This window comes from Bos javanicus, chromosome 3, assembly GCF_032452875.1.
Source record: "Bos javanicus breed banteng chromosome 3, ARS-OSU_banteng_1.0, whole genome shotgun sequence".
NCBI classification, from domain to species: Eukaryota; Metazoa; Chordata; class Mammalia; order Artiodactyla; family Bovidae; genus Bos; species Bos javanicus.
The window spans coordinates 44,923,617-44,951,230 of NC_083870.1; the positions used below are offsets into that span (position 1 = coordinate 44,923,617).

Below are 27,614 nucleotides of genomic sequence, written 5' to 3' on the forward strand. Positions count from 1 at the left end.
CAGCGCATTTGTTCTTCCTACTCTAAGACTTCATTGGCCTTCAAAGGGTTATAAGTTACATATTATTTGTCCTCCAAAATAACTTTTTAGAACACAAGTCCTTCTAAGTTGGAAATCTGTCCTCAAATTTTCCTATTGTTTGGAGGCTTTATCTCTTTTCTAGTCTAGAATACATTTTCCTATAGAAGGTAAACCGTAAATGGTGTTCAATTTTTCATGTCTGACCATAAAAGCCTGGGTACTTGAAGTTTAGGACTAAAAGACAATACCTCAAAATGCATTTATTTAGCAAATACTGACCTTCAGTCATGGGCAAATAGTTACTCTAAAATTTGAAGATTTAGAAAACTATTTTTCTGAGGGAAATGAATTTAGAATCAAGAACATACTTTTATCACCAACTACTGACACATACTGGCAGGCATTTATGAGTCTGTCTTCATGATGAGGATGTGAGAGGACAAATGTTCATTAAACCTCGTGAGTTCTTACTCCCTCATGTCCTAAGGCAAGGCACACCTCTAGATCTCTGAAACTGAAAGTATTTCTTCAGAGCAGTTACTTCGGATGTTTCAACCTGGAGAATCAGGGTAATTTCTCATAAGGGGAACAGGTGCCAAGAATGTGGGCTTCCTGACACAATTATTTACAGTCACACACTCTTAAGTATTCCTAAGTAGGGATGGCCAGTGTACCTGTAGGCAAGAGAGTATGTGCATTTATCCTTATAATCTTAGTGTCCACGAATAAAAATGTTTATAAAACTAAAACTTTCCCAGGGTAGCCATCCCTGAATCTCCTAATTAGATGGAGTTTTTCACCTGCTGTGAAAAACAACCACCATGCTCATAAAATTCTGTATTTTTCTGTCATAATATTTATAACTATAATTAACCAATAAGAAATACAATTGTTTAATATCCATCATCAACACCCCACGCCCCCATACTGAAAACTCCACGAAGGCAGAGGGTCTGTCTCAATCGCTGGCATAGTCTCAACATACAACATGGTGCCTGAACATACTGGCACTCAATAGAACTTTATTAAATATATCAGTAAATAAATGATACTAAGTAATAACAAAGAAAAGACTGTGTTTGCTAATGTGATATACATCTACTAAAAGTTTATATTTTTGTATCTGTAATACATATTTTAATATATATAGGTACGGTTTATATACTCAGTTCAGTTCAGTTGCTCAATCGTGTCCAACTCTTTGTGACCCCATGAACTGCAGCACGCCAGGCCCCCCTGTCCATCAGCCACTCTCGGAGTTTACACAAACTCATGTCCATTGAGTTGGTGATGCCATCCAGCCATCTCATCCTCTGTAGTCCCCTTCTCCTCCCACCTTCAATCTTTCCCAGCATCAGGGTCTTTTCAGATGAGTCAGCTCTTCTCATCAGGTGACCAAAGTATTGGAGTTTCAGCTTCAACATCAGTCCTTCCAATGAACACTCAGGACTGATCTCCTTGAGGATGGACTGGTTGGATCACCTTGCAGTCCAAGGGACTCTCAAGAGTCTTCTCCAACACCACAGTTCAAAAGCATCAATTCTTCAGTGCTCAGCTTTCTTTATAGTCCAACTCTCACATCCATACATGACCACTGGAAAAACCATAGCCTTGACTAGACGGACCTTTGTTGACAAAGTAATGTCTCTGCTTTTTAATATGCTGTCTAGGTTGGTCATAGTTTTTATTTCACGGAGTAAGTGTCTTTTAATTTCATGGCTGCAGTCACTATCTGCAGTAATTTTGGAGCCCAAGAATATAAAGTCTGACACTGCTTCCATTGTTTCCCCATCTATTTGCCATGAAGTGATGGGACCAGATGCCATGATCTTCGTTTTCTGAATGTTGAACTTTAGGCCAACTTTTTCACTCTCCTCTTTCACTTTCATCAAGAGGCTCTTTAGTTCTTCTTCACCTTATTCCATAAGGATCGTGTCATCTGCATATCTGAGGTTATTGATATTTCTCCTGGCAATCTTCATTCCCGCTTGTGCTTCTTCCAGCCCAGCATTTCTCATGAGGTACTCCACATACAAGTTAAATAAGCAGGGTGACAATATACAGCCTTGACATACTCCTTTTCCTATTTGGAACCAGTCTGTTGTTCCATGTCCAGTTCTATCTGTTGCTTCCTGACCTGCATACAGATTTCTCAAGAGGCAGGTCAGGTGCTCTGCTATTGCCATCTCTTTCAGAATTTTCCACAGTTTGCTGTGATCCACACAGTCAAAGGCTTTGGCATAGTCAATACAGCAGAAATAGGTGTTTTTCTGGAACTCTCTTGCTTTTTTGATGATCCAGCAGATGTTGGCAATTTGATCTCTGGTTCCTCTGCCTTTTCTAAAACCAGCTTGAACGTTTGGAAGTTCACGGTTCACATATTGCTGAAGCCTGGCTTGGAGAATTTTGAGCATTACTTTACTAGCATGTGAGATGAGTGCAGTTGTGCAATAGTTTGAGCATTCTTTGGCATTGCCTTTATTTGAGATTGGAATGAACACTGACCTTTTCCAGTCCTGTGGCCACTGGATGCAGTAAAAGTAGCCAAATATAAAACAAAGGTACATACTTTATAACAGTTAAGCTGAAAGATAGTCTGCCACAATCACGTATGGATGCACAAAAGTATAATGAAAATATATAGTTTTGTTGTTACTGTTGTTTAGTCATTAAGTCATGTCTGACTCTTTGCGACCCTGTGGACTGCAGCCTGTCAAGCTCCTCTGTCCACGGGATTTCCCAGGCAAGAATACTGGAGTGGGTTGCCATTTCCCCCTTCAGGGGATCTTCCTGCCCCAGGGACTGAGCCTGCATTATCTGCACTACAGTCAGATTCTTTACTGTTGAGCCACCAGGGAAGCTCTCTATATAGTGTAAAAATAAACTGTCTAGATTGAAAGCTCAGCTAATGACTATGTTGTGTAACCTTTGGCAAGTTTTAAGTTTCAGTGTCCTCACCCACAAAATGGGGGTAAATCACAAGATCTAGGATTGCTATAAGCTTCAAATGAGTTAATATTATTATGTATCAAGTGGTTAGAACACTGCCTGGCACAAAATAGTCCCACAATAAAAGTTAGTTTAACACACTATAATATTATCACTATCACTACTACTATTATTACTATAACAGCAGCACATTTAAAGCATGATGCAATACAGATAACTCATAAGAGTTGTGTGTCTATGATCAGAATGAAATCCATAGGATGGCTTATAAAGTGTCTTACTAAAAGAAATAAATGAGGGGAAAATAATTCAGTCATAAAATCTTTGCTGGAAAGGATAATGAAAATGGATGATTATGATTATAATAGCAGTAACAGGAGAAATATGGTTCTGTTCTTAGCAGTGTGTCTGTATTAACACACGGAATATTCACAAAGATCCTATTAGGTTAGTATTATTATCTTATTTACAAATGAGGAAACCAACCACACAGAGGTTAATTAAATAGCAAGGAAAGGGAACAACAAAGATTCTACTTCATGCTGTTTTGCTCTGCAGCCTTTGACAGGACTCTGACACTATAAATTTCTTCACTCACCCACTCACCGAAAGGTTAAATGACTTAGGAGCTATATCCCAAGGATTGTGTTCAGAATTATGGATAATTTAAGATACAATTACCTACCTTGAGAAGCTCACAGATTCAGTGGGAATAAATAAAAAACACACGTAGTTACTGATACACACACAGGTAGGTAGCAGATACTGAATACTTATCATATGTCAGGCACCCTGGTAAGTGTTTTACATTGATTACCCATCCTAAATTAATTCTTACAGCAACTGTACAAAACCAGGTCCTATTTTCAGTTCAGTTTTAAAGATTAAAAAATAACCTGAGGCTTAGAAGGATTAAGCATAGGCTTTTAATTTCTTTGCTGCACTGTCATATCTCATTTTCTTCAGGAGTTCAGTTAGAACAGTGTGAGCAAACAGTAGAAAGAGGATTTTTAGCTTGTGGGAGCAGAGGAGGTGAGCATCGTTTCGAATTGCATCTTGAAAAATAAACAGTAGTTTTCTGTCTAAAAGTGGGAAGGGCACACCAGACAGAAGAAGCAGCATATGCAAAGTTATGAGAGCAAGAAATACCCTAGAATATTCAGATAAAAGAGGCAGTTCTATGCGAGTGAAGAGCAGGAGTATTAAAAGTAGGCAGTAAGAGGTAAGTCGTGTACAGTAGGCTGGCTCCAGACTGAGAGGGGCTCTGAATGTCATACAAAGGAGTCTGCACCTTGTTCTGTAGGAAATGAGGAGCCAAGGGAGGATTTTAAGAATCTGAGTGAAGAGCTGAGATACACACATCTTAGTGCAACATAATTAGCAGGCCATACTGAAGGAAGTGCTTGTATGTGGAGAGTCCAAAAGATTTTCAGCTACAAAAGGGATGCACTTCCAGAGAGTGAGATTTCACAAACAAAATGTTATAAACAGAATTCTTAAAGGCTGCTGTTACACAAAGATTATCATCGTAAAAAGGATTATATTATTTGGCTGTTTTGTTAGTGTAAGCCGTCATTTTACAGAGCCTTGTCTGAGGATTAAGGAGACTTGGATTCCAGATCTGTTCTGCCTTTGCGTCACTAAACAACTAAAAGCATCTCATATAGAAGATAAAGAGATAAAGTAACCATTTGCTTTTTTTTTTTTTGACCTTGCTGGGTCTTTGCTGTGGTGCACCGGCTCTCTAGTTGCAGAGCATGGGCCTAGGTGCCCCCACCACATGTGGGATCCTAGTTCCCTGACCAGGGATTGAACCCATGTCCCTCTGCATTGGAAGGTGGTTTCTTAACCACTGGACCACCAGGGAAATCCCACCATGTGCTCTTATTTGGAAAACAAATGAAAAAACATTTTTGTAATCTTCAGAAGAAATGTGAATACAGAATACTGCATTATGTTTTGAACCAGTTGTTTTCTCTATTAGCGAAACTTCTTTCCCAGATATGTTTATCATCTTTAAACTAAAACATTAAAATGTTCTTATTTTAAGAAGCACAAAGGCTAAAATACAAGTGACTGGTACTCAAGTTAATCCAAATTCATATAGGACAAGTGAAGGATAGATAAGATGCAATGTCTTATTCAAAATGGCTGAAAGACCAGCACTTAATTCTGCTAAAATTCTCTAACGTGAATATCAAAGTGAACAAAAAGTAGTTCCAAAAGTTCAAAGAAGCAATTGTAGTCAAGAAAATGTTCATTAAATACTTACCTTAGTAATAATCCTATAAGTAATAAAAGTTTCAATTGTAGTAACATGGCTTTCAGGTTCATCGACTGTAATAAAAAGATCTTTCAAATCTGGCTCATCTTCAAACTTGACTTGGTTTATCATTGATAAAGGGGACGTCGGCATCAGAGGGCTAAAGGAATTCATGTCCATCAATGAGGCATCCTATGAATAAAACATTCAAAATTAATGTTTAGGGGGGAAAAGAGTTGAAACCCTCTTTTTCTTAGACAATACAAATACTAATCATATATGTTAAGAACAAAAAGGATAACTGGACTCCTACTTAAATAAAGTATGTGGAAATATATGCTTATTTCTGTTTCATGACAAAATCCCACTTTAAAAATGACAGTAAAGAAAGAAACAAAAGTAAGACAAAAATCATAAAAAGGTACAAACCCTCAAAGTAAAAAAAAATAGGCTAAGCATGAAGTAGCCATCATGGTCAACAAAAGAGTCTGAAATGCAGTACTTAGATGCAATCTCAAAAATTACAGAATGATCTCTGTTCCTTTCCAAGGCAAACCATTCAATATCACAGTAATCCAATCTATGCCCCGACCAGTAACGCTGAAGAAGCTGAAGTTGAACAGTTCTATGAAGACCTACAAGACCTTCTAGATCTAACACCCTAAAAAGATGTCCTTTTCATTTTAGAGGACTGGAATGCAAAAGTAGGAAGTCAAGAAACACCTGGAGTACAGGCAAACTTGGCCTCGGAGTACAGAATGAAGCAGAGCAAAGGCTGAGAGTTCTGCCAAGAGAACGCACTTGTCATAGCAAACACCCTCTTTCAACAACACAAGAGAAGACTCTACGCATGGACGTCACCAGATGGTCGACACGGATCAGACTGATTATATTATTTGCAGCCAAAGATGGAGAAGATCTATACAGTCAGCAAAACAAGACCGGGAGCTCAATGTGGCTCAGATCATGAACTTCTTATTGCCAAATTAAGACTGAATTTGAAGAAAGTGGAGAAAACCACTAGACCATTAAAGTATGACCTAAATCAAATCCCTTATGACTATAAAGTGGAAGTGAGAAATAGATTTAAGGGACTAGATCTGATAGACAAAATACCTGATAAGCTATGGACGGAGGTTCATGGACATTGTACAGGAGACAGGGATCAAGACCATCCCCCAAAAATAGAAATGCAAAAAAGCAAAATGGCTGTCTGAGGAGGCCTTACAAATAGCTGTGAAAAGAAGGGAAGTGAAAAGCAAAGGAGAAAAGGAAAGATATACCCATCTGAATGCAGAGTTCCAAAGAATAGCAAGGAGAGATAAGAAAGCCTTCCTCAGTGATCAATGCAAAGGAATACAGGAAAGCAATAGAATGGGAAAGACTAGAGATCACTTCAAGAAAATTAGAGATACCAAGGGAACACTTCATGCAAAGATGGGCTCGATAAAGGACAGAAATGGTATGGACCTAACAGAAGCAGAAGATATTAAAAAGAGGTGGCAAGAATACACAAAAGAACTGTACAAAAAAGATCTCCATGACCCAGATAATCATGATGGTGTGATCACTGACCTAGAGCCAGACATCCTGGAATGTGAAGTCAAGTGGGCATTAGCAAGCATCACTATGAACAAAGCTAGTGGCGGTGATGGAATTCCAGTTGAGCTACTTCAAATTCTGAAAGATGATCCTGTGAAAGTGCTGCACTTAATATGCCAGCAAATTTGGAAAACTCAGCAGTGGCCACAGGACTGGAAGAGGTCAGTTTTAATTCCAATCCCAAAGAAAGGCAATGCTAAAAAAGAATGCTCAAACTACCACACAACTGCACTCATCTCACATGCTAGTAAATTAATGCTCAAAATTCTCCAAGCCAGGCTTCAGCAATATGTGAACCGTGAACTTCCAAATGTTCAAGCTGGTTTTAGAAAAGGCAGAGGAACCAGAGATCAAATTGCCAACATCTGCTGGATCATCAAAAAAGCAAGAGAGTTCCAGAAAAACATCTATTTCTGCTGTATTGACTATGCCAAAGCCTTTGACTGTGTGGATCACAGCAAACTGTGGAAAATTCTGAAAGAGATGGCAATAGCAGAGTACCTGACCTGCCTCTTGAGAAATCTGTATGCAGGTCAGGAAGCAACAGATAGAACTGGACATGGAACAACAGACTGGTTCCAAATAGGAAAAGGAGTATGTCAAGGCTGTATATTGTCACCCTACTTATTTAACCTATATGTAGAATACATCATTTGAAATGCTGGGCTGGATGAAGTACAAGCTGGAATCAAGATTGCCAGGAGAAATAGCAATAACCTCAGATATGCAGGTGACACCACCTTTATGGCATAACGTGAAGAAGAACTAAAGAGCCTCTTGATGTAAGTGAAAGAGGAGACTGAAAAAGTTGGCTTAAAGCTCAACATTCAGAAAACTAAGATCATGGCTTCCAGCCCCGTCACTTCATGGCAAATAGATGTGGAAACAGTGGCTGACTTTATTTTTCTGGGCTCCAAAATCACTGCAGATGTTGTAGCCATGAAATTAAAAGACGCTTACTCCTTGGAAGGAAAGTTATGACCAACCTAGACAGCATATTCAAAAGCAGAGACATTACTTTGCCAACAAAGGTCCATCTAGTCAAGTCTATGGTTTTCCAGTGGTCAGGTATGGATGTGAGAGTTGGACTATAAAGAAAGCTGAGCACCGAAGAATTGATGCTTTTGAACTGTGGTGTTGGAGAAGACTCTTGAGAGTCCCTTGGACTGCAAGGAGATCCAACCAGTCCATCCTAAAGGAGATCAGTCCTGGGTATTCATTGGAAGGACTGATGTAGAAGCTGAAACTCCAAAACTTTGGCCACCTGATGTGAAGAGCTGACTCACTGGAGAACACCCTGATGCTGGGAAAGATTGAGGGCATGAGGAGAAGGGGACAACAGAGGATGAGATTGTTGGATGGCATCACTGACTCAATGGACATGGGTTTGGGTGGAGTCCGGGAGTTGGTGATGGACAGGGAGGCCTGGCGTGCTGCGGTTCATGGGGTCACAGAGATGGACACGACTGAGCGACTGAACTGAACTGAACTGAACTGAAGCATGAAGTAAACTATCTTTTGGAAACTGAAACTCTGATGGTTGAGTGGTAACTGAAAAGCTACCACTAAAAAAAAAGCTAAAGTAAACCAAGGACAGGATGGTTAACTGGGAAGAAGGAGGCACACAGAGACAGAGGCTCACAGAGAGACGCGAGAGGCAGAGGTTCCAGAAACCTGTAGACTCAGAAAGCTGATAGAGCTAAATAAGGGGATTGGTTGAAAAGCTCATAAAACAAAAGAGATTTGGTACCTCAGATTCCCTCACATACCCCATGCAATCAGGTGACTTTTCTTTCCCAGCTTTGCAGAAAACTGGAAATTTCCTGGAGTGCCTCTGAATTCAAGGACACCAGGTAGGGTGGAGGGAGAGACAGGCCCTATGAAAATACAGATATCAAGGGAAAGTCCTACATACTAGATGGAAAGATATCCTGTCCTTTCCCATCATTTGACCCCAAGAAAGTGGCAGCAAGATGGAAAACTGCACATAATAGTTGGAGATTTCCTCTCTGAGCTGACCATTCCAAGAAAACACTGACAGCTGCAGTGCCCTGGGGAATCAGCCAAGCCTCTGCATACTAACCCTACAGGGAAGCCCCTTCCTGGCAAAACACTGACTGTCAACGTGGCTTTTCATTACCTGGTGCAGGAACCACCAAACATCTCAACATGTGGGAAGGCTCGGAGGTGAAAGATTCACAAAGAGAATATGAGAGGCAGACAGAACAGAGAATAGAATGCTTACCAAGAGAGGAAAGCATGAGAGATAAGAATGAAATCAAATTCATAAATGAAAACAGGTGTTATATTTTTTAAGAATTCAGAGAACAGCAGAGACACCAAAAATATAAGGGGTTCATGAAAACTGAAATATGATGAAAGGATAAAAACTCAACAGAAAGTTCCAAAGACAGAACTCAGGAACTAAGCTGGACCAAAAGAATATGAGAAGGAAAAGAAGATATTTTTTAAAATTTAAGGATCCAGGTAGACAGAACCTGACTGAAAATAATTCCAGAAAATGAAGAAGGTAAATCCAAACAGAAATATTTCCAGATTGACAGGGTCTATCAGATCTCCTCAAAATGAACAAGACAATGGTGGGGGTGGGGAGTGCTTCCACAAGCTTCCATTACCATGACATTTCATAATCGTAGAGGTTTTTAAATTCCTAAAAGCTTAGGAAAAAAATTTAGGAAAGCCTAAATTCCAGAGAGAATATAAACAGGCAAAATACAACAGGAATGTCAGGAATCAGAATGCCTTCAGATTTCTCAAAATGATAATAAATTAGTATCTTCAAAATTTTTAAAGGAAAGTATTTTCTACCTAGAACTATTTACAGCCAGATAAACAGTCATTCAAGTACACAGGAAAAATAAAGCCATTTCAGGTGTGAAAGATTTCAAAATCTTTCCCATGCATGACTTCCCATGCATCCATTCTTTGGAGGACTTCACTTTTCCAAAATAAGGGCATATACCAAGAAAGAAGAAATAGGATCTAAAAGCAGGAGATTCAACAGAGAAGAGAATTAAAGGAAATTCCTGGGATGACAGTGGAAGAATGTTCCAGGTTGACAGTTTTGCAGCAGACTTAGAGAACAACCTATACAGAGAGGAGCTGAAAGACTTCAGAGAGGCAAGGTTATAAAGAGGAAATAATAACAGAGGGAGAAAGGAAAGAGAAAGAGCAAAGCAAGCAGGGAAAGAGAAAGAGGAAAAGAAGAAAGGAAGGAGACTGATAGAATATCTGATACCTCTAAGCATAATGAAAGGAAGCGTGCCATGTTAGACTTTGTAAATGAATTAAGATTGATGCAAAAAAAGTGAAAAGGAAGAGAAAACAAGACAGGGAGAAAGGGAGGGCCTTAAAAAAATGAATAAATGAATGAATGATGAACTCTAAGGAAAACAAAAAGAACAAGAATGAAAATGTAATCACAGGTCATCACATCCCTTGACTGTGAATAAAAATAAATTGCTCTTAATACCAAATTTAACTAAAAATGGTGATATAGTTAAATTAAGATAATAAGAAGAAAAACATTAGTCTGTCTGAGACGAGGAGACATGCTAATACCATGATGGAAAAAAAAACGAACCGTTCCAGACTGCTGACAACCGTCTAAGAGACAACCACCATGCAACACGTGATCCTAGACTGGATTCTGTACCAAAGGAGGAGAACCTTTGAGAACATTTGTTTTTTTTCTCTCTAAGAGATATGTTTGGTACAACTGGAAAATTTTGAAAGGGTTTGTGGATTAGAATATATTAATAGTATTATGTCAATGTTAATTTCCTGAGTAAGATACTTACACTGTAATTATGTAGGAGAGTGTCCTTGTTTTCAAAAATACACAGAGATTTAATTATGAGAAATATGTTTCCAATTTACTCAATTTACAGAGAGGCAGAAAGCAAATGTTGTGAAATGGTAAATAACCAGCAGACCTAGATTCTTTGTGGCATTCTTGCAAGACTTCAAGTCTGAAATTATTTCAAAATTAAAAAATATATTCATAGTTTTCAAAAGTCAAGTTATTCAATAAGGCTTAAAATAAAATGAAACAAATTAAAAATAAAAATGCAGCATCCCATGTTCTGGTATTCGTATTATCAGTTCATACTCCTTAGAAGTAAATTCAGAACTCTTAGCTATATTTGTTTCTTGTTACATTCTTTACTTCAAAATAACACATATACTCTTTTCCTAATTTTTCAATTTTGATATTATCAGTAGATTTCCTACTAAGGAGAATAAAGAGTATTTATTTAGCCAATTAATTATAAGTATAGTATAACCTATTTTACTCAATGGGTTATAATTCATTAATATAATTCATTTTGATGTTCTAAGTGTCCAAAACTTGCCTAGTAGGAGTCCCTTAAAACTGGCATCTGTATGTTTTTGATGTCTTCATTACCCCTTGAGCACTTTATTTTCAGGCATATCAAAGATATTTCAGATTTACCTTATACTTATTTTCCCTGCCCCCAGTCATGGAATCAGACATTTATCGAAAGAGCTCTGGTTCCTTTAAGAGAAGACTGGTATTTATAATATAAGATATAAATGTTAGAAAATATATGCATGTTAGGCATGATTTAGACCTAGGAATAGAAAACAAATCACAGTTGGGTTGATCAGACACGCAAAAAACATGGAGATAAATGTCTTGCAACAAAAGTTCAGTGAGATAAACTACAGTATATCCTTATGACAGAATACAATAAAGTCTATCCATATAATAGAATACAGTAAAGTGATTAATGTATTAGAAGAATATATAGAAACTTGGGAAAAGGTTCATAGTGTGTTACTAAGAGAAAACAGCAGCTTATAAAATTTGTATTTAACTAGATTCTAATGCATGTATGTGTGCTTGTGTGTTTATGACAGAGGGGGTCCAGAGGGTATAAGAGAAAAAGTAACAAAGAGCGACTCATAATATGCATGTGCTCATGAACTTGGAAGTTATACCAAAAAGTTAACAGAAGTTATTTCAAGTGTCAGGATTCCTCTTGAGTTTAATATTTTCCTGTCTGAGTTTCTGTGTTTACAAATACTCTAAAATAAATGTGTATTATTTTGTAGAAAGACTTTTAATTGTTTAGAGTCAACACTGTATCTAATGTGTTCATAAACAGTAAGAACCATTGTAATAAGTTAAAAGAATATCTAGGGCCATTTTGGCAGAAGAGCTTGGATTACACATTTGATTGCTTTATTTTTTTTCTGAACTCATCAAAGTTGTATAGTTCAAAAGGAAATTTAAAAATATGCCCAGAATCACAAGAAAATGGGATTGTCAAAATTATGGGATGCTAACACAATGGAATTCTAAGCAGTTATTACAACAGAATTTAGAGGTTCCGAATAAACATGCAATCAGCAAGTACAAAAATCTCTCTCAATGTTCATTTCATATAAATAATAGTTTTCTAAGCTGACAAATTTTAATTTGATGGGCAAATGTGCATTAAATTTCACTGACAGTGCATGCAACCACGTGCTCTGGCATTCTTTGTAGTCACCCTTTTGACTTACCACAACCCACTTCTTTTACCTACTACATAATTTAGCATTCTATTTCTTCTGCTTAAAATGCATCCTTTTGTACAGTGGGAAAGATCTGCATGAATTTACAAAGGCTCACAATTCCAATGAGTGTAGTGTGCTGTCATAAAAATATGCTTCAATATCTAGCAAAGGAAGAAAATTACAGGCTGAAATTTAGCAACCTCCAAGATTTCAGTAGAAAGATTTAAATGACTATGAATCACTCAGAAACATTCTTAAAACCTCAATAAAACTGACTATTCAAAGAGTTTTATATTCACTTCAAAGAAAAAGGAAAAGAAAATACACTGACGATACTTAAAAGATTTACATTTGGACATGAATAAGTGAAGAAAATAAGTGTTTGAGAAGATCCAAAGAAGTAATTAACCAAAAAGAACTCCATTTAACCTTTTGTGGTTGATGCTTTTCAGGAGAAATGGATCGTTAAAATTTGTTCTTTCCAAAGGTCTCACCTCCACGATAATGCATGCCTCTTTCTCCTCTAGTTCTCTCTCTTCCTTCCCCTGCCCTCAACTTCATTTATACATTTGTTCGTTCTTTGTATTTGGTTATATGTCCATTATCTTATGATATTTCAGACAGTGAAAATACATCTTTTCATTTTTTTTTTCCTTTCAAGAGATTAAAGCAGAGGGGAAATTATTTGCAAGCTTAACCTTCTTAAACAACACTGAATACTTATAGCGAGCATAGTGAGCACACAGACACACACTGAGGCATACACCAAAACATTTAGGGATGGTTTCAGGCGAAAATCTGAATATGCACAATAGAGAAGGAAGCCACAATGTTGCAGGAAGTCTCTATCTTTTTTGATAGGTCCCCCACCTCCTTTGGAGGATAACTGCTTTACAGTATCATGTTGGTCTCTGCCATACATCAACATGAAATCAGCCCCAGGTACACTTATATGCCCTCCCTCCTGAACTGCCCTCCCACCACCCACCTCTCTAGGTTGTCACAGAGCTCAAAAAATGGGTGGAAGACCTAAACAGACAATTCTCTAAAGAAGACATACACATGGCCAACAAACACAGGAAAAGATGCTCAACATCACTCATGATTAGAGAAATGCAAACAAAAATTACAATGAGGTATCACCTCACATCAGTCAGAATGGCCACCATTAAAAAAATCTACAAACGGATGTGGAGAAAAGGGAACCCTCTTGTACCGTTGGTGGGAATGTAAATTGACACAGCTGCTATGGAGAACAGTATGGAGATTCCTTAAAAAACTGAAAGAGAATTACCATATGACCCAAAAATCTCACTAATGGGCATATGCCCTGAGAAAACCATAATTTAAACAGACACATGCACCCCAATATTCGTGGCAGCACTGTTTACAATAGCTAAGACATGGAAACAACCAAGATGGCACTGTCTTTTATTCTGACTCCAAATTAGCACATTCACTATAAGAAAAACCATGTAGATAACTTTCCTAAAATAAATGGACATTAGCACTGTGCTAGCCTGGAAAATCCCATGGACATAGGGGCCTGGTAGGCCGCAGTCCATAGGGTCTCTAGGAGTCAGACACGACTGAGCGACTTAACTTTCACTTTTCACTTTCATGCATTGGAGAAAGAAATGGCAACCCACTCCAGTGTTCTTGCCTGGAGAATCCCAGGGACGGGGGAGCCTGGTGGGCTGCTGTCTATGGGGTCGCAGTACACAACTGAAGCGACTTAGCAGCAGCAGCATCATGCTGCAATTTATTGACAAACTCACTTATGAAATAAGGGTAAGTTTTCCTTGTTGTTACTTTTGTTTTATTGTAAGTATCTGCTGTGGGTTGAACCATGTCCTCCCAAAATTGATATGTTGAACTCCGAACCCTGCCACCTCAAAATGTGACCTTTTTGGGGGATAGGAGCTTCACAAAGGAAATTAAGTTAAAATGAGGTCACTGAAGTGGGTCCTAATGCAATATGACTGGGATCTTTACAAAAAGGGGGGAATTTGGACAAAGACATGCATGTTATGAGACACAGGGAGAAGACAGCCATCTACCAGCCAAGTGGAGAGGCAGGAAGAGATCCTTCCCTCACACATTCAGAAGGAACCAACCCTGCTGACACCTTCATTTCAGACTTCTAGCTTCCAGAACTGTGAGAAAATTAATTTGTTTATTTCAGACACTTAGTCTGTGGTACTTCACCATGGCAGCCCTAGCAAATGAGCACTTCTGTATACAGAATGGCACAGAATAAATGTGTAGAGAAGAAAGTAAGGGTAGAAAGGAAGGAAGGAATTATAATTAAAACATTCAATCTTTGATCCATTCATTTTTTTTAACAAGTTAACAATCAACTTCAATAATTTCTGAAAAATGCTTTTGCCTCCCTCCTTTAATACTATTTGATGGTTCCAAAGTTCTACTACTGAAATAAATAAAATACACAGCTGAAATTTAAAACAAACAACGGCCTGCCAATATTTGGGTGCTCAGGAGATAAACTCCGTAAGAAACAGGTTGAAAGGTAAGATATGACCTCTCTGAGAAGTGCCCTTCCTTAACATCCCTCCCTAAGACTCGACTCCAGAACATCTCATAAATATAACATGAATTACTCTGATAATACTAAATTGCATCCACCATCTGTGCACAAACAGCTATTTTCTTTTTACAAGCAGAGGGGGGGAAAAATCAATGTGAGAAGTGTGATAAATCAGAATACTGGCATGAAAAGGCCATGCAAATAAAATTGCTGATGTACAAGAAACACGTACACCAAGAGACATCTGGTAAAATGCAACTTACCATGGAAGGAGTTTGAGAAACCATGTTGTTATGAGGGACACTCATCTTGATGGGCCTAAATTTAGACTTACCAGCTGTGTTTTGGTTTACAACTCCTTCCAATCTGCCTGCTTATAATAATAATAAAAATTAGAAAGGCCTTCTGTGGAACACTGTTGAAAATGTGATTGGGGGAAAAGCCAGCCTGTGTCGGGTTCTATAAAGGGGCATACAACACTCAATAATCTTGTTTGACATAATTTCCAGTGTGATGCAGTATATATACTCTTGTATGCATATATCATAATTTATTTACCCTTTTTTTTTTTTCTATTTTCTAACAGTGTTGCCTTGAATATACTTGGGCTTTTTCAGGGGTTTTGCACTATAAAGTTAGAGATTAACCATAGAAATGTCACAAATAATTTTATTTGATAAAATTTTCCCCTCTGGACAAAAAGAAAAGTGGTAAAAGCAAAAGGTTAGGCAGTCAAGGTGTTAGTCACTCAGCTGTGTCCGACTCTTTGTGACGGCATAGACTGTAGCCCACCAGGCTCCTCTGCCTGTAGATTCTTCAAGCAAGAAAACTGGAGTGGGATGCCATTTCCTCTTCAGGTCTTCAGGGGATCTTCCTGATCCAGGGCTCAAACCTCAGTCTCCTGTATTGTAGGCAGATTGTTTATTGAAGTTTAGACATACACTAGCCGTGTGAACCAGGTCAAGTCATGTTACTTTTCTGAGATTCAGTTTTCTCCTTTGTAACCTCAGAGACGTCATATTTCACCTTGGATTTCAGATGATTAAGAAGAGGATAAAAAGAGACAAATAAATGTGATGTATATAGACACTGTCTGCTTGAAGGCTTTATGTGAATTATGCAAATATTACCATGACCCTGTAGAATATGTTCTACTTCTTCCCCTTTTGTAAACTAGGTAATAATACTACTGAGTAGCTGCTAATTTACCTGTTTTCAAATGAGGAACCAGGTTAAATCACTTGTTCAAACTCTAACTGCTATTTTAATAAGTAGAGGAGACAGCATTTGACCACCACCTAACTGCCAGTAGGCTGATCTTAAGGGAGATCAACCCTGAATATTCACTGAAAGGACCGATGCTGATGCTGAAGCTGAAGCTCCAGTATTTTGGTTATCTGAATTTCTGCTTTATTGACTATGCCAAAGCCTTTGACTGTGTGGATCACAATAAACTGTGGAAAATTCTGAAAGAGATGGGAATACCAACCAGACCACCTGACCGGCCTCTTGAGACACCTATATGCAGGTCAGGAAGCAACAGTTAGAACTGGACATGGAACACCAGACTGGTTCCAAACAGGAAAAGGTGTACATCAAGGCTGTATATTGTCACCCTGCTTATTTAACTTCTATGCAGAGTACACCATGAGAAATGCTGGGCTGGAAGAAGCACAAGCTGGAATCAAGATTGCCGGCAGAAATAACAATGAACTGAGATTGCAGATGACACCACCCTTATGGCAGAAAGTAAAGAAGAACTAAAGAGCCTCTTGATGAAAGTGAAAAAGGAGACTGAAAAAGTTGGCTTAAAGCTCAACATTCAGAAAACTAAGATCATGGCATCCGGTACCATCACTTTATGGCAAATAGATGGGGAAACAGTGGCAACAGTGTCAGACTTTATTTTTGGGGCTCCAAAATCACTGCAGATGGTGATTGCAGCCATGAAATTAAAAGACGCTTACTCCTTGGAAGGAAAGTTATGACCAACCTAGATAGCATACTGAAAAGCAGAGACATTACTTTACCAACAAACGTCCATCTAGTTAAGGCTATGGTTTTTCCAGTGGTCAAGTATGGATGTGAAAGTTGGACTGTGAAGAAAGCTGAGTGCCGAAGAATTGATGCTTTTGAACTGTGGTGTTGGAGAAGACTCTTGAGAGTCCCTTGGACTGCAAGGAGATCCAACCAGTCCATTCTAACGGAGATCAGCCCTGGGATTTCTTTGGAAGAACTGATGCTGACGTTGAAACTCCAGTACTTTGGCCACCTCATGCAAAGAGTTGACTCACTGGAAAAGACTCTGATGCTGGGAGGGATTGGGGACAGGAGGAGAAGGGGACAACAGAGGATGAGATGGCTGGATGGCATCACTGACTCAATGGACATGAGTTTGGGTGAACTCTGTGAGTTGGTGATGGACAGGGAGGCCTGGCGCGCTGCAATTCATGGAGTCGCAGAGTCGGACATGACTGAACGACTGAACTGAACTGAACTGATGCGAACACAGGATTCTGGAAAAGTCTCTGACACTGGGAAAGATTGAGGGCAGAAGGAGAACAGGGCATCAGAGGATAAGATGGCTGGATGGTGTCACGGATGCAGTGAACATGAACTTGGGCAAACTCAGGGAGATGGTGAAGGACAAGGAGGCCTGGAAAGCTACAGTCCATGGGGTCGCAAAGAGTCGGACACAACTGGAGGACAACAGCAACAACAATAGCCAGTAAGTCATATGTACTGGGCATTATCACGGAATTCACTTTTTCAGTTTCCCATGAAATTAAATAGAAATCTAAAACAAGAATACAACAATTTCTATGGTCAAAACATTGTCATGTAGTAGATACAACCTAAGGCACTACAAAAACATTCAGAGCAGCCCAGAATAGATAGATAAATTGTGGTACACGCACACAAGGTTACGTATACTACACAGCAATGAAAACCAACCACAGGGACTTCCCTGGTAGTCCAGGGGTTAAGAATCTGCCTTGCAATTCAGGGTACATGGGTTCAGTCCTTGGTTAGCAAACTAAGATCCCATGCACCACAACCAGAGAATCCTTGCTCCACAATGAAAGAACCTATATGATGCAACAAAGATCCCGTTGCCATAACTGAGACCCAATCCAGCCAAATAAATAAAAGAAATCTTTTAAAGAAAATAGGAAATCAACTACAACTTCATATAAGGCCATTGATAAATATAAGCTAAATTATAAGCTAAATATTAGGGGGGGAAAGCAAATAAGAGAAGAATTCACACAGGGCAACATCATTTTTTAAAGTCCTAAACATACAATATCAAAATTCAGAAAAATCTTCAACAGATATTGCTTCAAATACATACACAGATCTTCCTGTTACAGTGGGGTTACATCCCTATAAACCCACTGAAAATTGAAAATACTGTAATTCAAAAAGTATTTAATACACCTAACCTCCTGAACATGACAGCTTATCCTGCTGCTGCTGCTAAGTCACTTCAGTCGTGTCCGACTCTGGGTGACCCCATAGACGGCAGCCCACCAGGCTCACCCATTCCTGGGATTCTCCAGGCAAGAACACTGGAGTGGGTTGCCATTTCCTTCTCCAATGCATGAAAGTGAAAAGTGAAAGGGAAGTCACTCAGTCATGTCCAACTCTTAGCGACCCCATAGACTGCAGCCTACCAGGCTCCTCCATCCATGGGATTCTCCAGGCAAGAGTACTGGAGTGGGATACCATTGCCTTCTCTGGACAGCTTATCCTAGCCTATCTTAAATATGATCGGAACATTTACATTAGTCTACAGTTGGGCAAAATCATCTAATACAAATCCAATCTTGATGAAAGTGAAAGAGGAGAGTGAAAAAGTTGGCTTAAAACTCAACATTCAGAAAAGTAAGATCATGGCATCTGGTCCCATCACTTCACAGCAAATATATGGGGAAATAATGGAAACAGTGAGAGACTTTATTTTTGGGGGCTCTAAAATCACTGCAGACGGCGACTGCAGCCATGAAATTAAAAGATGCTTGCTCCTTGGAAGAAAAGTTATGACCAACCTAGACAGCATATTAAAAAGCAGAGACATTACTTTGCCAACAAAGGTCTATCTAGTCAAAGCTATGGTTTTTCCAGCAGTCATGTATGGATTTGAGAGTTGGACTATAAAGAAAGCTGAGCGCCAAAGAACTGATGCTTCTAAACTGTGGTGTTGGAGAAGACTCTCGAGAGCCCCTTGGACTGCAAGGAGATAAAACCAGTCAATCCTAAAGGAATCAGTCCTGAATAGTCATTGGAAGGACTGATGCTGAAGCTGAAACTCCAATACTTTGGCCACCTGATGCAAAGAACTGAATCACTGGAAAAGACCCATATGCTGGGAAAGATTGAAGCCAGGAAGAGAAGGGGATGACAGAGGATGAGATGGTTGGATGGCATCACCGACTCAATGGACATGAGTCTGAGTAAGCTCTGGAGTTGGTGATGGACAGGGAAGCCTGGTGTGCTGTAGTCCATGGGGTCTCAAAAAGTCAGACGAGACTGAGCAACTGAACTGAACTGAATCTTACAGTATTGAGTATCTCATGTACTTTATTGAATGTTGCCTGAAAAAGAAAAACAGAATGTCTGTCCAGGCGCAGAATGTTTCTAAGTGTATGGTTGTTTCCACTTGTGATGGTGTGGCTGGCTGGGAGCTGTGGCTTGCTGCTGCTGCCCAGCTCCAGGAAAGCTTATCTCCTACTACCCAAGAATAGATCAAAATTCACAGTATGGTTTTTACTGAATGTGTAACACTTTTGCACTGTGAAGTCTAAATATCATACGTCAAACCATTCTTCATTTAGGACCATCACTTTTATGAAAACCAAATGAATGAAAAAAACAAAACCCAAATTATTATTTTCTTTTAAGCAAGAGAGAGAGAGCATCTTGGGAGGACCACACAGAGAATGCAGGTATGCCTCATTTTATCCAGCTTCACTTTACTGTACCTCACAGATACCATGTTTTTCACAAATTGAAGGGTTTTGGCAAGTCTGCATTGAACAAGTCTATACGTACCATTTTTCCCAATAGCATTTGCTCACTTCATGTCTCTGTGTCACATTTGGGTAATTCCTGCAATTCTATTTCAAATGTTTTCATTATTACTATATGCTATGGTAATCTGTGATCAGTGATCTCTTATTTTAATTGTTTCGGGAAGCCACAAACCACGTCCATATAAGATATGAACTTGATAAAAGTTTCCATTCTAACTGCTCCCCACTCTGGTTGCCCCCCCCATTTCTCTCCCTCACCTTGAGCCTCCCTATTCCGAGATTCAATACTGAAACAGGTCAAGTAATAATCCTACCATGGGCTTCCCTGATGGCTCAGCAGTAAAGAATCTGCCTACAAGCAGGAAATGTGGGTTCAATCCCGTATTCGATCCCAAGGTCAGGAAAATCCCCTGGAGAAGGAAATAGCAACCCAGTCCAGTATTCTTACCTGGGAAATCCCATGGACGGAGAAGTCTGGAGGGCAACAGTCCATGGGGTCATGAAGAGTCGGACACAACTCAGTGCCAAAAGCCATTAGTCCTTTTCAAGTGAAAGGAAGAGACTCAAGACTCAATTTAAATAAAAAACCAGGAATAATCAAGCTTAGTGAGGAAAGCGTGCTGAAAATCAAGATAGACTGAAAGCTAGGTCTCCTGTGCCAGTTAGCCACGTTGTGAATGCAAAGAAAAAGTTCTTGAAGGAAATTTAAAGGGCTACTTTAGTGAACACATAGATGATAAGAATGCGAAACAGCCTTATGACTGATATGGAGAAAATATTAGAGATCTGGATAGAAGATCCAGCCACAACATTCTCTTCAGCCAAAAACTAATCCAGAACAAGGCCTTAACTCTCTTTAATTCCATGAAGGCTGAAAGAGGTGAGGAAGCTGAAGAAGAAAAGTATGAAGTTAGCAGAGGCTGGTTTATGAGCTTTAAGAAAAGAAGCCATCTCTGTAACATAAAAATACAGGGTGAAGCATCAACTTGCTAAAGTAGAAGCTGCAGCAAACTATCCAGAAGACCTAGCTAAGTTCATTAATGAAGGTGGCAACACTAAACAACAGATTTTCAATGAAGATGAAACAGCCTTCTATTGGAAGAAGATGCCATCTAAGACTTTCATAGCTAGAGCAGAGAAGTCAATGTCTGGCTTTAAAGCGCTTCTTAGCGGCTAATGCCGGTGGTAACTTTAAGTTGAGGGTCAATGCTCGTTTACTATTCTGAATAGCTTAGGGACCTTAAGAATGATGCTAAATTGACTCTGCCTATGCTCTATAAAAGAGGTTTTTCCCAGTAGCTCAGTGGTAAAGAATCTGCCTGCAATGCAAGAGACACAGGAGACAAGGGTTCAATTCTTGGGTCGGGAAGAGCCCCTGGAGAAGGGCATGGCAACCCACTCCAGTATTCTTGCCTGGAGAATCCCATGGGCAGAGGAGCCTGGTGGGCTACATACAGTCCATGGGGTCACAAAGAGTCACGACTGAAGCAACTGAGTATGCACATGCTCTATAAATGGAACCACAAAGCCTAAATGAGAGCCAATCTGTTTACAACATGGTTTACTGAATATTGTAAGCCCACTGTTGAGACCTACTGCTCAGAAAAAAAAGTTCTTTTCAAAATATTACTGCTCATTGACAATGCACCTGGACACCCAAGAGCTCTGATGAAGATGTGTAAGGAGATTAATGTTTTCATTCTTACCAATACAATATCCATTATTCAGGTCATAGATTAAAGACTTCCAAGACTTATTTTCAGACTTATTACTGAAGTACATTACTGAAGCACATGTACTGAAGCACATTCAGTACTGAAGTCTACATTTCACAAGGCGATAGCTGCCATAGACAGGGATTTCTCTGATGGATCTGGGCAAAGGAAAGTGAAAGCCTTCTGGAACAATTTCACCATTCTAGATGCCACTAGGAACATCTGTGATTCATGAGAAGCAGTGAAAACATAAACATTCACAGAATTTGGAAAAAGTTAATTCCAATCCTCATGGATGACTTTGAGAGGTTCAAGACTTCAGTGGAGGAAATAATTGAAAATGTGGTATATACAGATAGAAAACTGGAATTAGAAATGGAGCCTGAAGATGTAACTGAAATGCTACAATGCCATGATTAAACATGAGTAGATGAGAAGTTGTTTCTTATGGATAAGCAAAGAAGTGGTTTCCTGAGATGGAATCTACTCCTGGTGAAAATGCTGAGAAGACTGTTGAAATGACAACAAAGGATTTAGACTATTACATAAATCGATACACTTAGTGATAAACCAGAGGCAGGGTTTGAAAGGACTGACTCCAGCATTGAAAGAAGTTCTTCTATGAGTAAAATGCTACCAAACAGGATTGCATGCTACAGAGACATCATTTGTGAAAGGAGGAGTCAATTGATGTGGCAAACCTCATTCGGTTGTCTATTTTAAGAAATTGCCATAGTCACCCCAACTGTCAGCAACCACTACTCTGATCAGTAAGCAGCCACCAAAACTGAGGCAGGCCCCTTAAGCAGTAAAAGGATTATGGTTCATTGAAAACTTAGATTAGGGTTAACATAATTTTTAGCAATAAAGTATTTTTAAATTAAGGTATGTATATTTTTTGCACACGTAACTGACTGCAGCATAAACATAACTGTCATATGCACTGAAAAAAATGAAAACTGGGTGACTCATTTCATGGCAATATTGGCTTTATTGTGACGGTCTGAAACGGAACCTGCAATATCTCTGAGGCATATTTGTACCAAAATTTGAGGTTATGCTTTATTTCCTAAGCTAGTGGTGGATGCAATATTATTATTCTATTACTAAGAGTCTGCAAATATTTTCCATAAAGGGCCAGATAATAAATTTGGGTCCTACAGGCCATCTGGTCTCTGTGATAATTACTTACCTTGGGCACTACACTGTGAAAGTAGTCACAGACAATATGTAAATCAATGGGTGTGGTTACATGCCAATAACCTTTATTTGCGAACAAAATGCAGACCAGATTTGGCCACACAGATTGTTTGCCCCTGTAGATATCATATAGTTATAGATATTATTATATCAATAGTTATATTACCTATAGTGATAGATGTAATATGGATACATATGTATATATACATATTCTTTTGTATACATGAAAATATTCTATATTAAAAATAATTTTTAAAGTTTTATAAAAGGCAGTTCAAATAGGATAAGGATATATTCTTGATTATTGAAAACAGTCCACTAATTTTCTTTCCACAATTTTCTCATGAAACTTAAAACTAAAAATTAAATCCTCTTCACTTTTGGTATACATATGCTAAGTCGCTTCAGTCATGTTTGACTCTTTGAGACCCCATGGACTGTAGACTGCCAGGCTCCTCTATCCATGGAATTCTCCAGGCAAGAATACTGGAATGGGTTGCCATTGTCTACCCCAAGGGGTCTTCCCAACCCAGGGATCATACCTGTGTCTTTCGCGTTTCCTGCATTCGTAGGCAGATTTTTTACCACTGCGCCACCTGTGAAGCCCACTGCATGGTGGACACACCAAAAAATTTTAGTGAGATTTTTTTCTTGAAAACAGCCATACAACCCAGGGATTGAACCCACATCTCTTAGGTCTCCTGCATTTGCAAACAGGTTCTTTACCACTAGCACCACCTGGGAAGCCCTTTGGTTGGTACATAGAAGTCAAAATAAGTTTCAGATTTTTAGCATCTGCATAACTTTTAGGGATTTTTTTCTTAACACTTGGATATGTATACAAATATACTCACAAAATAATATTTTTATCACCTCAGTAATGATTACTACATATGAAACAAGGACAAGTAAAAAAGAAAGAAAAAAATAAGTAAAACATGAAGACTGAAAGACCGTTGAGAATCTGCCACTGTGTCCTTCAAATCATAGATGCATTTATATGTATGGCTTCGAGATCTGTCACATCATTTCACGTAAAAGACATTTAAAGCCATAAATGTCAAATCCATAAATGATAACAGTCTACTAAATTTGTTTTAAAATAAGTCTGTGGTAATGGATACATATATGAAACATAGTATCAGCCAACTATTGCTACTACTAATCTACTATTGTTCTACTATTGTAGATTCCTGTGATGACTAACTGGAAGCAGAGCAAGCCAAGAAAAAGCAATTATACTAATCAGAACTCCCAAAGAGGTTGAAAATATGTCCCATGGGGAGATAACACTGCACACCCAACTCAGGGATATAATAAAAAATGATTCCCAAGAAGTACACTAGTTGGCTAAAATGGATTTTGTGTGCTCAGTTGCTTCAGTCGCATATGACTCTGTGCAACCCCATGGACTGTAGATCTCCAGGCTCCTCTGTCCATGGGATTCTCCAGGCAAGAATACTGGAGTGGGTTGCCATGCCCTCCTCCAGGAGATCTTCCCTACCCAGGGATCGAACCTGAGTCTCCAAGGTCTCCTGTATTGGCTGGCAGGTTCTTTACCACTAATGCCACCTGGCAAGCCCAGTTTGTAGTATAGGGATAATCACTTATTTCTTAACTGGAAGAGCCAAGATTCGGCTGCCACTACCCATATGCACACATAAAAAGCACCTAGCATAGCAGTTTTATTTCATTTAACAAAGGTTCATTGAATGTCAACAATGTATTAAGCGCTGGGCTGGGGATTCTATAGTGGTCAAGACTGGCTGCCATGATGCCTTCTCTCATGAAGCTTACACTGTAATTAGCAGAGAGGGTAACAGATAATAAACAAATAAAACTACAGAAAAATAAGATAAGTCCAGATACAAAGAAAGAGAGTAAATTCTGGAGAAAGTAGAGTGATTTGCTGGAGTGTTTAAGGCCAGGAGTGAAAAGAATGCTTTTGAGAGAGCTATCAGGGAAGGTGTCTTTAACGAAGTGAAGTGAGAAGGAGTCAGCCATGAAATACACCGAGGAAAGTGGATTCCGGTCCAGGAAACCAATAATGCCTACAGCAGGAAAGCACTTAGGATGCTGAGGGACCAGAAAGGAGGCAAACAGGTAGAACAGAGGCTTTGATGAAGGTATAACCAACAAAACTTATATTGACATTTACTGTGGCAGAATTTGAAGTATTCACATTTTCATCTGATAGGTCTTGAAAAGAAGGGAATGGAGAACTCCACGATAAATGAACGCTGCACCTGAAATCCAAAGTAAGGCGCCAGTTGCACAGCTAGAGGTTGTTAAGGATCTGTATGATCTTCCTCAGATTATTCATGAGCATTAACCAATTGCAGGTTATTAATCATGACTAATGTCTTTCCATTCATCTCAATTATGGTTGAGTAATTTCTTATCTAGTGGAAAATTGTCTTGCTTGTATTTAATATGCTATAGAAAAAAATTAGCTTTCCTTATTCAGAAAGGTTCAACACGCCATTTACACTAGATTTGCCACAAAACCTTTGTGGAGATGGCATGATTGTTCCCAATGATCTCTTGTCTTTCTGTGAAAGGGATATATCTCCTGGTCAATTGCCAGGTAACTTTCAGTGCCTCCTTATGAAAGCAAAATTGTTCCCCATCCCAGTGAATCTGTGGATGGTGTCATGTGTCTGGACAGAAGATCCGGAAGCCACTGCCTGCTTCCACCAGTCCTCGTATTCTTTTCCCTCTGACACAGGAATGACTTGACCTAATTAGCATCACTTCTTCAGTCTTTATCCCCAGATGAAGTAGACCCAAAGCCTGGACCAGACTCACAGTCAGACACAGTTGACATACACACGAGGAAGAAAGAAGTCTTTACTGCAGATAAGCCACTAAGAACTTGAGGCTGTTTGTACTAGAGCATTATCTAGTGGAACCTGACCAAAAATACCATTCAACCTTCATTCAGGTTAAATACAGATGTATTCAAGAACATATGTATTATGTATGTATGCACACAGATGCACACACCTAACCTTCTCAGCATTAATACGAAAGAATGAATGAGGGACTTTTTTCCCCCAATTTTGAAAACCCATATACCAAGAGTTTACCTTTTGTTTTTGGTCACACATAATAAGGTTTCCATTTTAATTCTAAACAGGATTTCTATTCCTAATGTTTCATTTTAAATGAACAAGCTCTGATTCTCATTTTAGAATAAAATTTTTATCTTATAGCAAAAATATTCAAATGATTAAAAAAATAAAATATTATGCTAAATAAAAGAAACCAGACACACACAAAAATGCATGATTCTTTTTATGTGAAACATCCTAAAAAGGCAAATTTATAGAGACAGAAAATAGGAGATTAGTAGTTGTCTATGGCTGGGAGTAAAAATGGGTACTAACTGAAAATGGAATGACAGATTTTGGGTAGAAGATGAAAATGTTCTAAAACTAGTTGACAGTGATGGTTGTACAACTCAGTAAATTTACTTAAAAAAAAATCATTTACCCAAAATGGATAAATTTTGTGGTATATATCTCAATAAAGTTAGTTAAAAATAATTTTCAAAGGGTATGTCATACCAAAGAATTTCTCAAGGTCAAAAAAAATCATTTCAGTATCAGTTTTAAAAACTGCCAATTTAACCTTCTGTTCTATTTTATCATAGGTGTGTTTTACTGATTTTTATATCAGAATTTGCTAATAATTTTGGTTGTCTGACATCCTTTTTTATTAATACTACAAGTAACACTGCATTATCCAGGTGACTAGATATATGTAGAGTCAGAATTAATCAAATATTCTGTTTAAAACAGACAAAACCAGGGGAGGAGCTAAGATGGCGGAGGAGTAGGACGGGGAGAACACTTTCTCCCCCACAAATTCATCAAAAGAACATTTAAACGCCGAGTAAATTCCACAAAACAACTTCTGAAAGCCGGCAGAGGACATCAGGCACCTAGAAAAGCAACCCAAGTCTTCGAAAGGAGAGAGAAGAAATACAGCTCCACTCACCAGAACACCGACACAAGCTTCCCTAACCAAGAAACCTTGACAAGCCACCTGTACAAACCCACACAGAGTGAGGAAACGCCACAATAAAGGGAACTCCACAAACTGCCAGAATACAGAAAGGACACCCCAAGCTCAGCAATTTAAACAAGATGAAGAGACAGAGGAATACCCAGCAGACAAAGGAACAGGATAAAAGCCCACCAAACCAAACAAAAGAGGAAGAGATAGGGAATCTACCTGATAAAGAATTCCAAATAATGATAGTGAAATTGATCCAAAATCTTGAAATCAAAATGGAATCACAGATAAATAGCTTGGAGACAAAGATTGAGAAGATGGAAGAAAGGTTTAACAAGGACCTAGAAGAAATAAAAGAGAGTCAATATAAAATGAATAATGCAATAAATGAAATTAAAAACACTCTGGAGGCAACAAATAGTAGAATAACAGAGGCAGAAGATAGGATTAGTGAATTAGAAGATAGAATGGTAGAAATAAATGAATCAGAGAGGATAAAAGAAAAACGAATTAAAAGAAATGAGGACAATCTCAGAGACCTCCAGGACAATATTAAACGCTACAACATTCGAATCATAGCGGTCCCAGAAGAAGAAGACAAAAAGAAAGACCATGAGAAAATACTTGAGGAGATAATAGTTGAAAACTTCCCTAAAATGGGGAAGGAAATAATCACCCAAGTCCAAGAAACCCAGAGAGTCCCAAACAGGATA

At 38.7% G+C, this 27,614-nt stretch overlaps 1 protein-coding gene across 2 annotated transcripts in view; it reads right to left on the reverse strand.

The window, feature by feature from the left end:
* The window catches only part of SNX7 (sorting nexin 7), a 118,516-nt gene that overhangs the window by 71,982 nt on the left and 18,920 nt on the right, over positions 1 to 27,614 (reverse strand). For both annotated transcript variants that reach the window (XM_061411112.1, XM_061411113.1), the window contains exon 2: positions 5,243 to 5,425. In XM_061411112.1, coding sequence (XP_061267096.1) covers positions 5,243 to 5,425 — 183 coding nt within the window. The remainder of the gene's footprint in view (positions 1 to 5,242; positions 5,426 to 27,614) is intronic.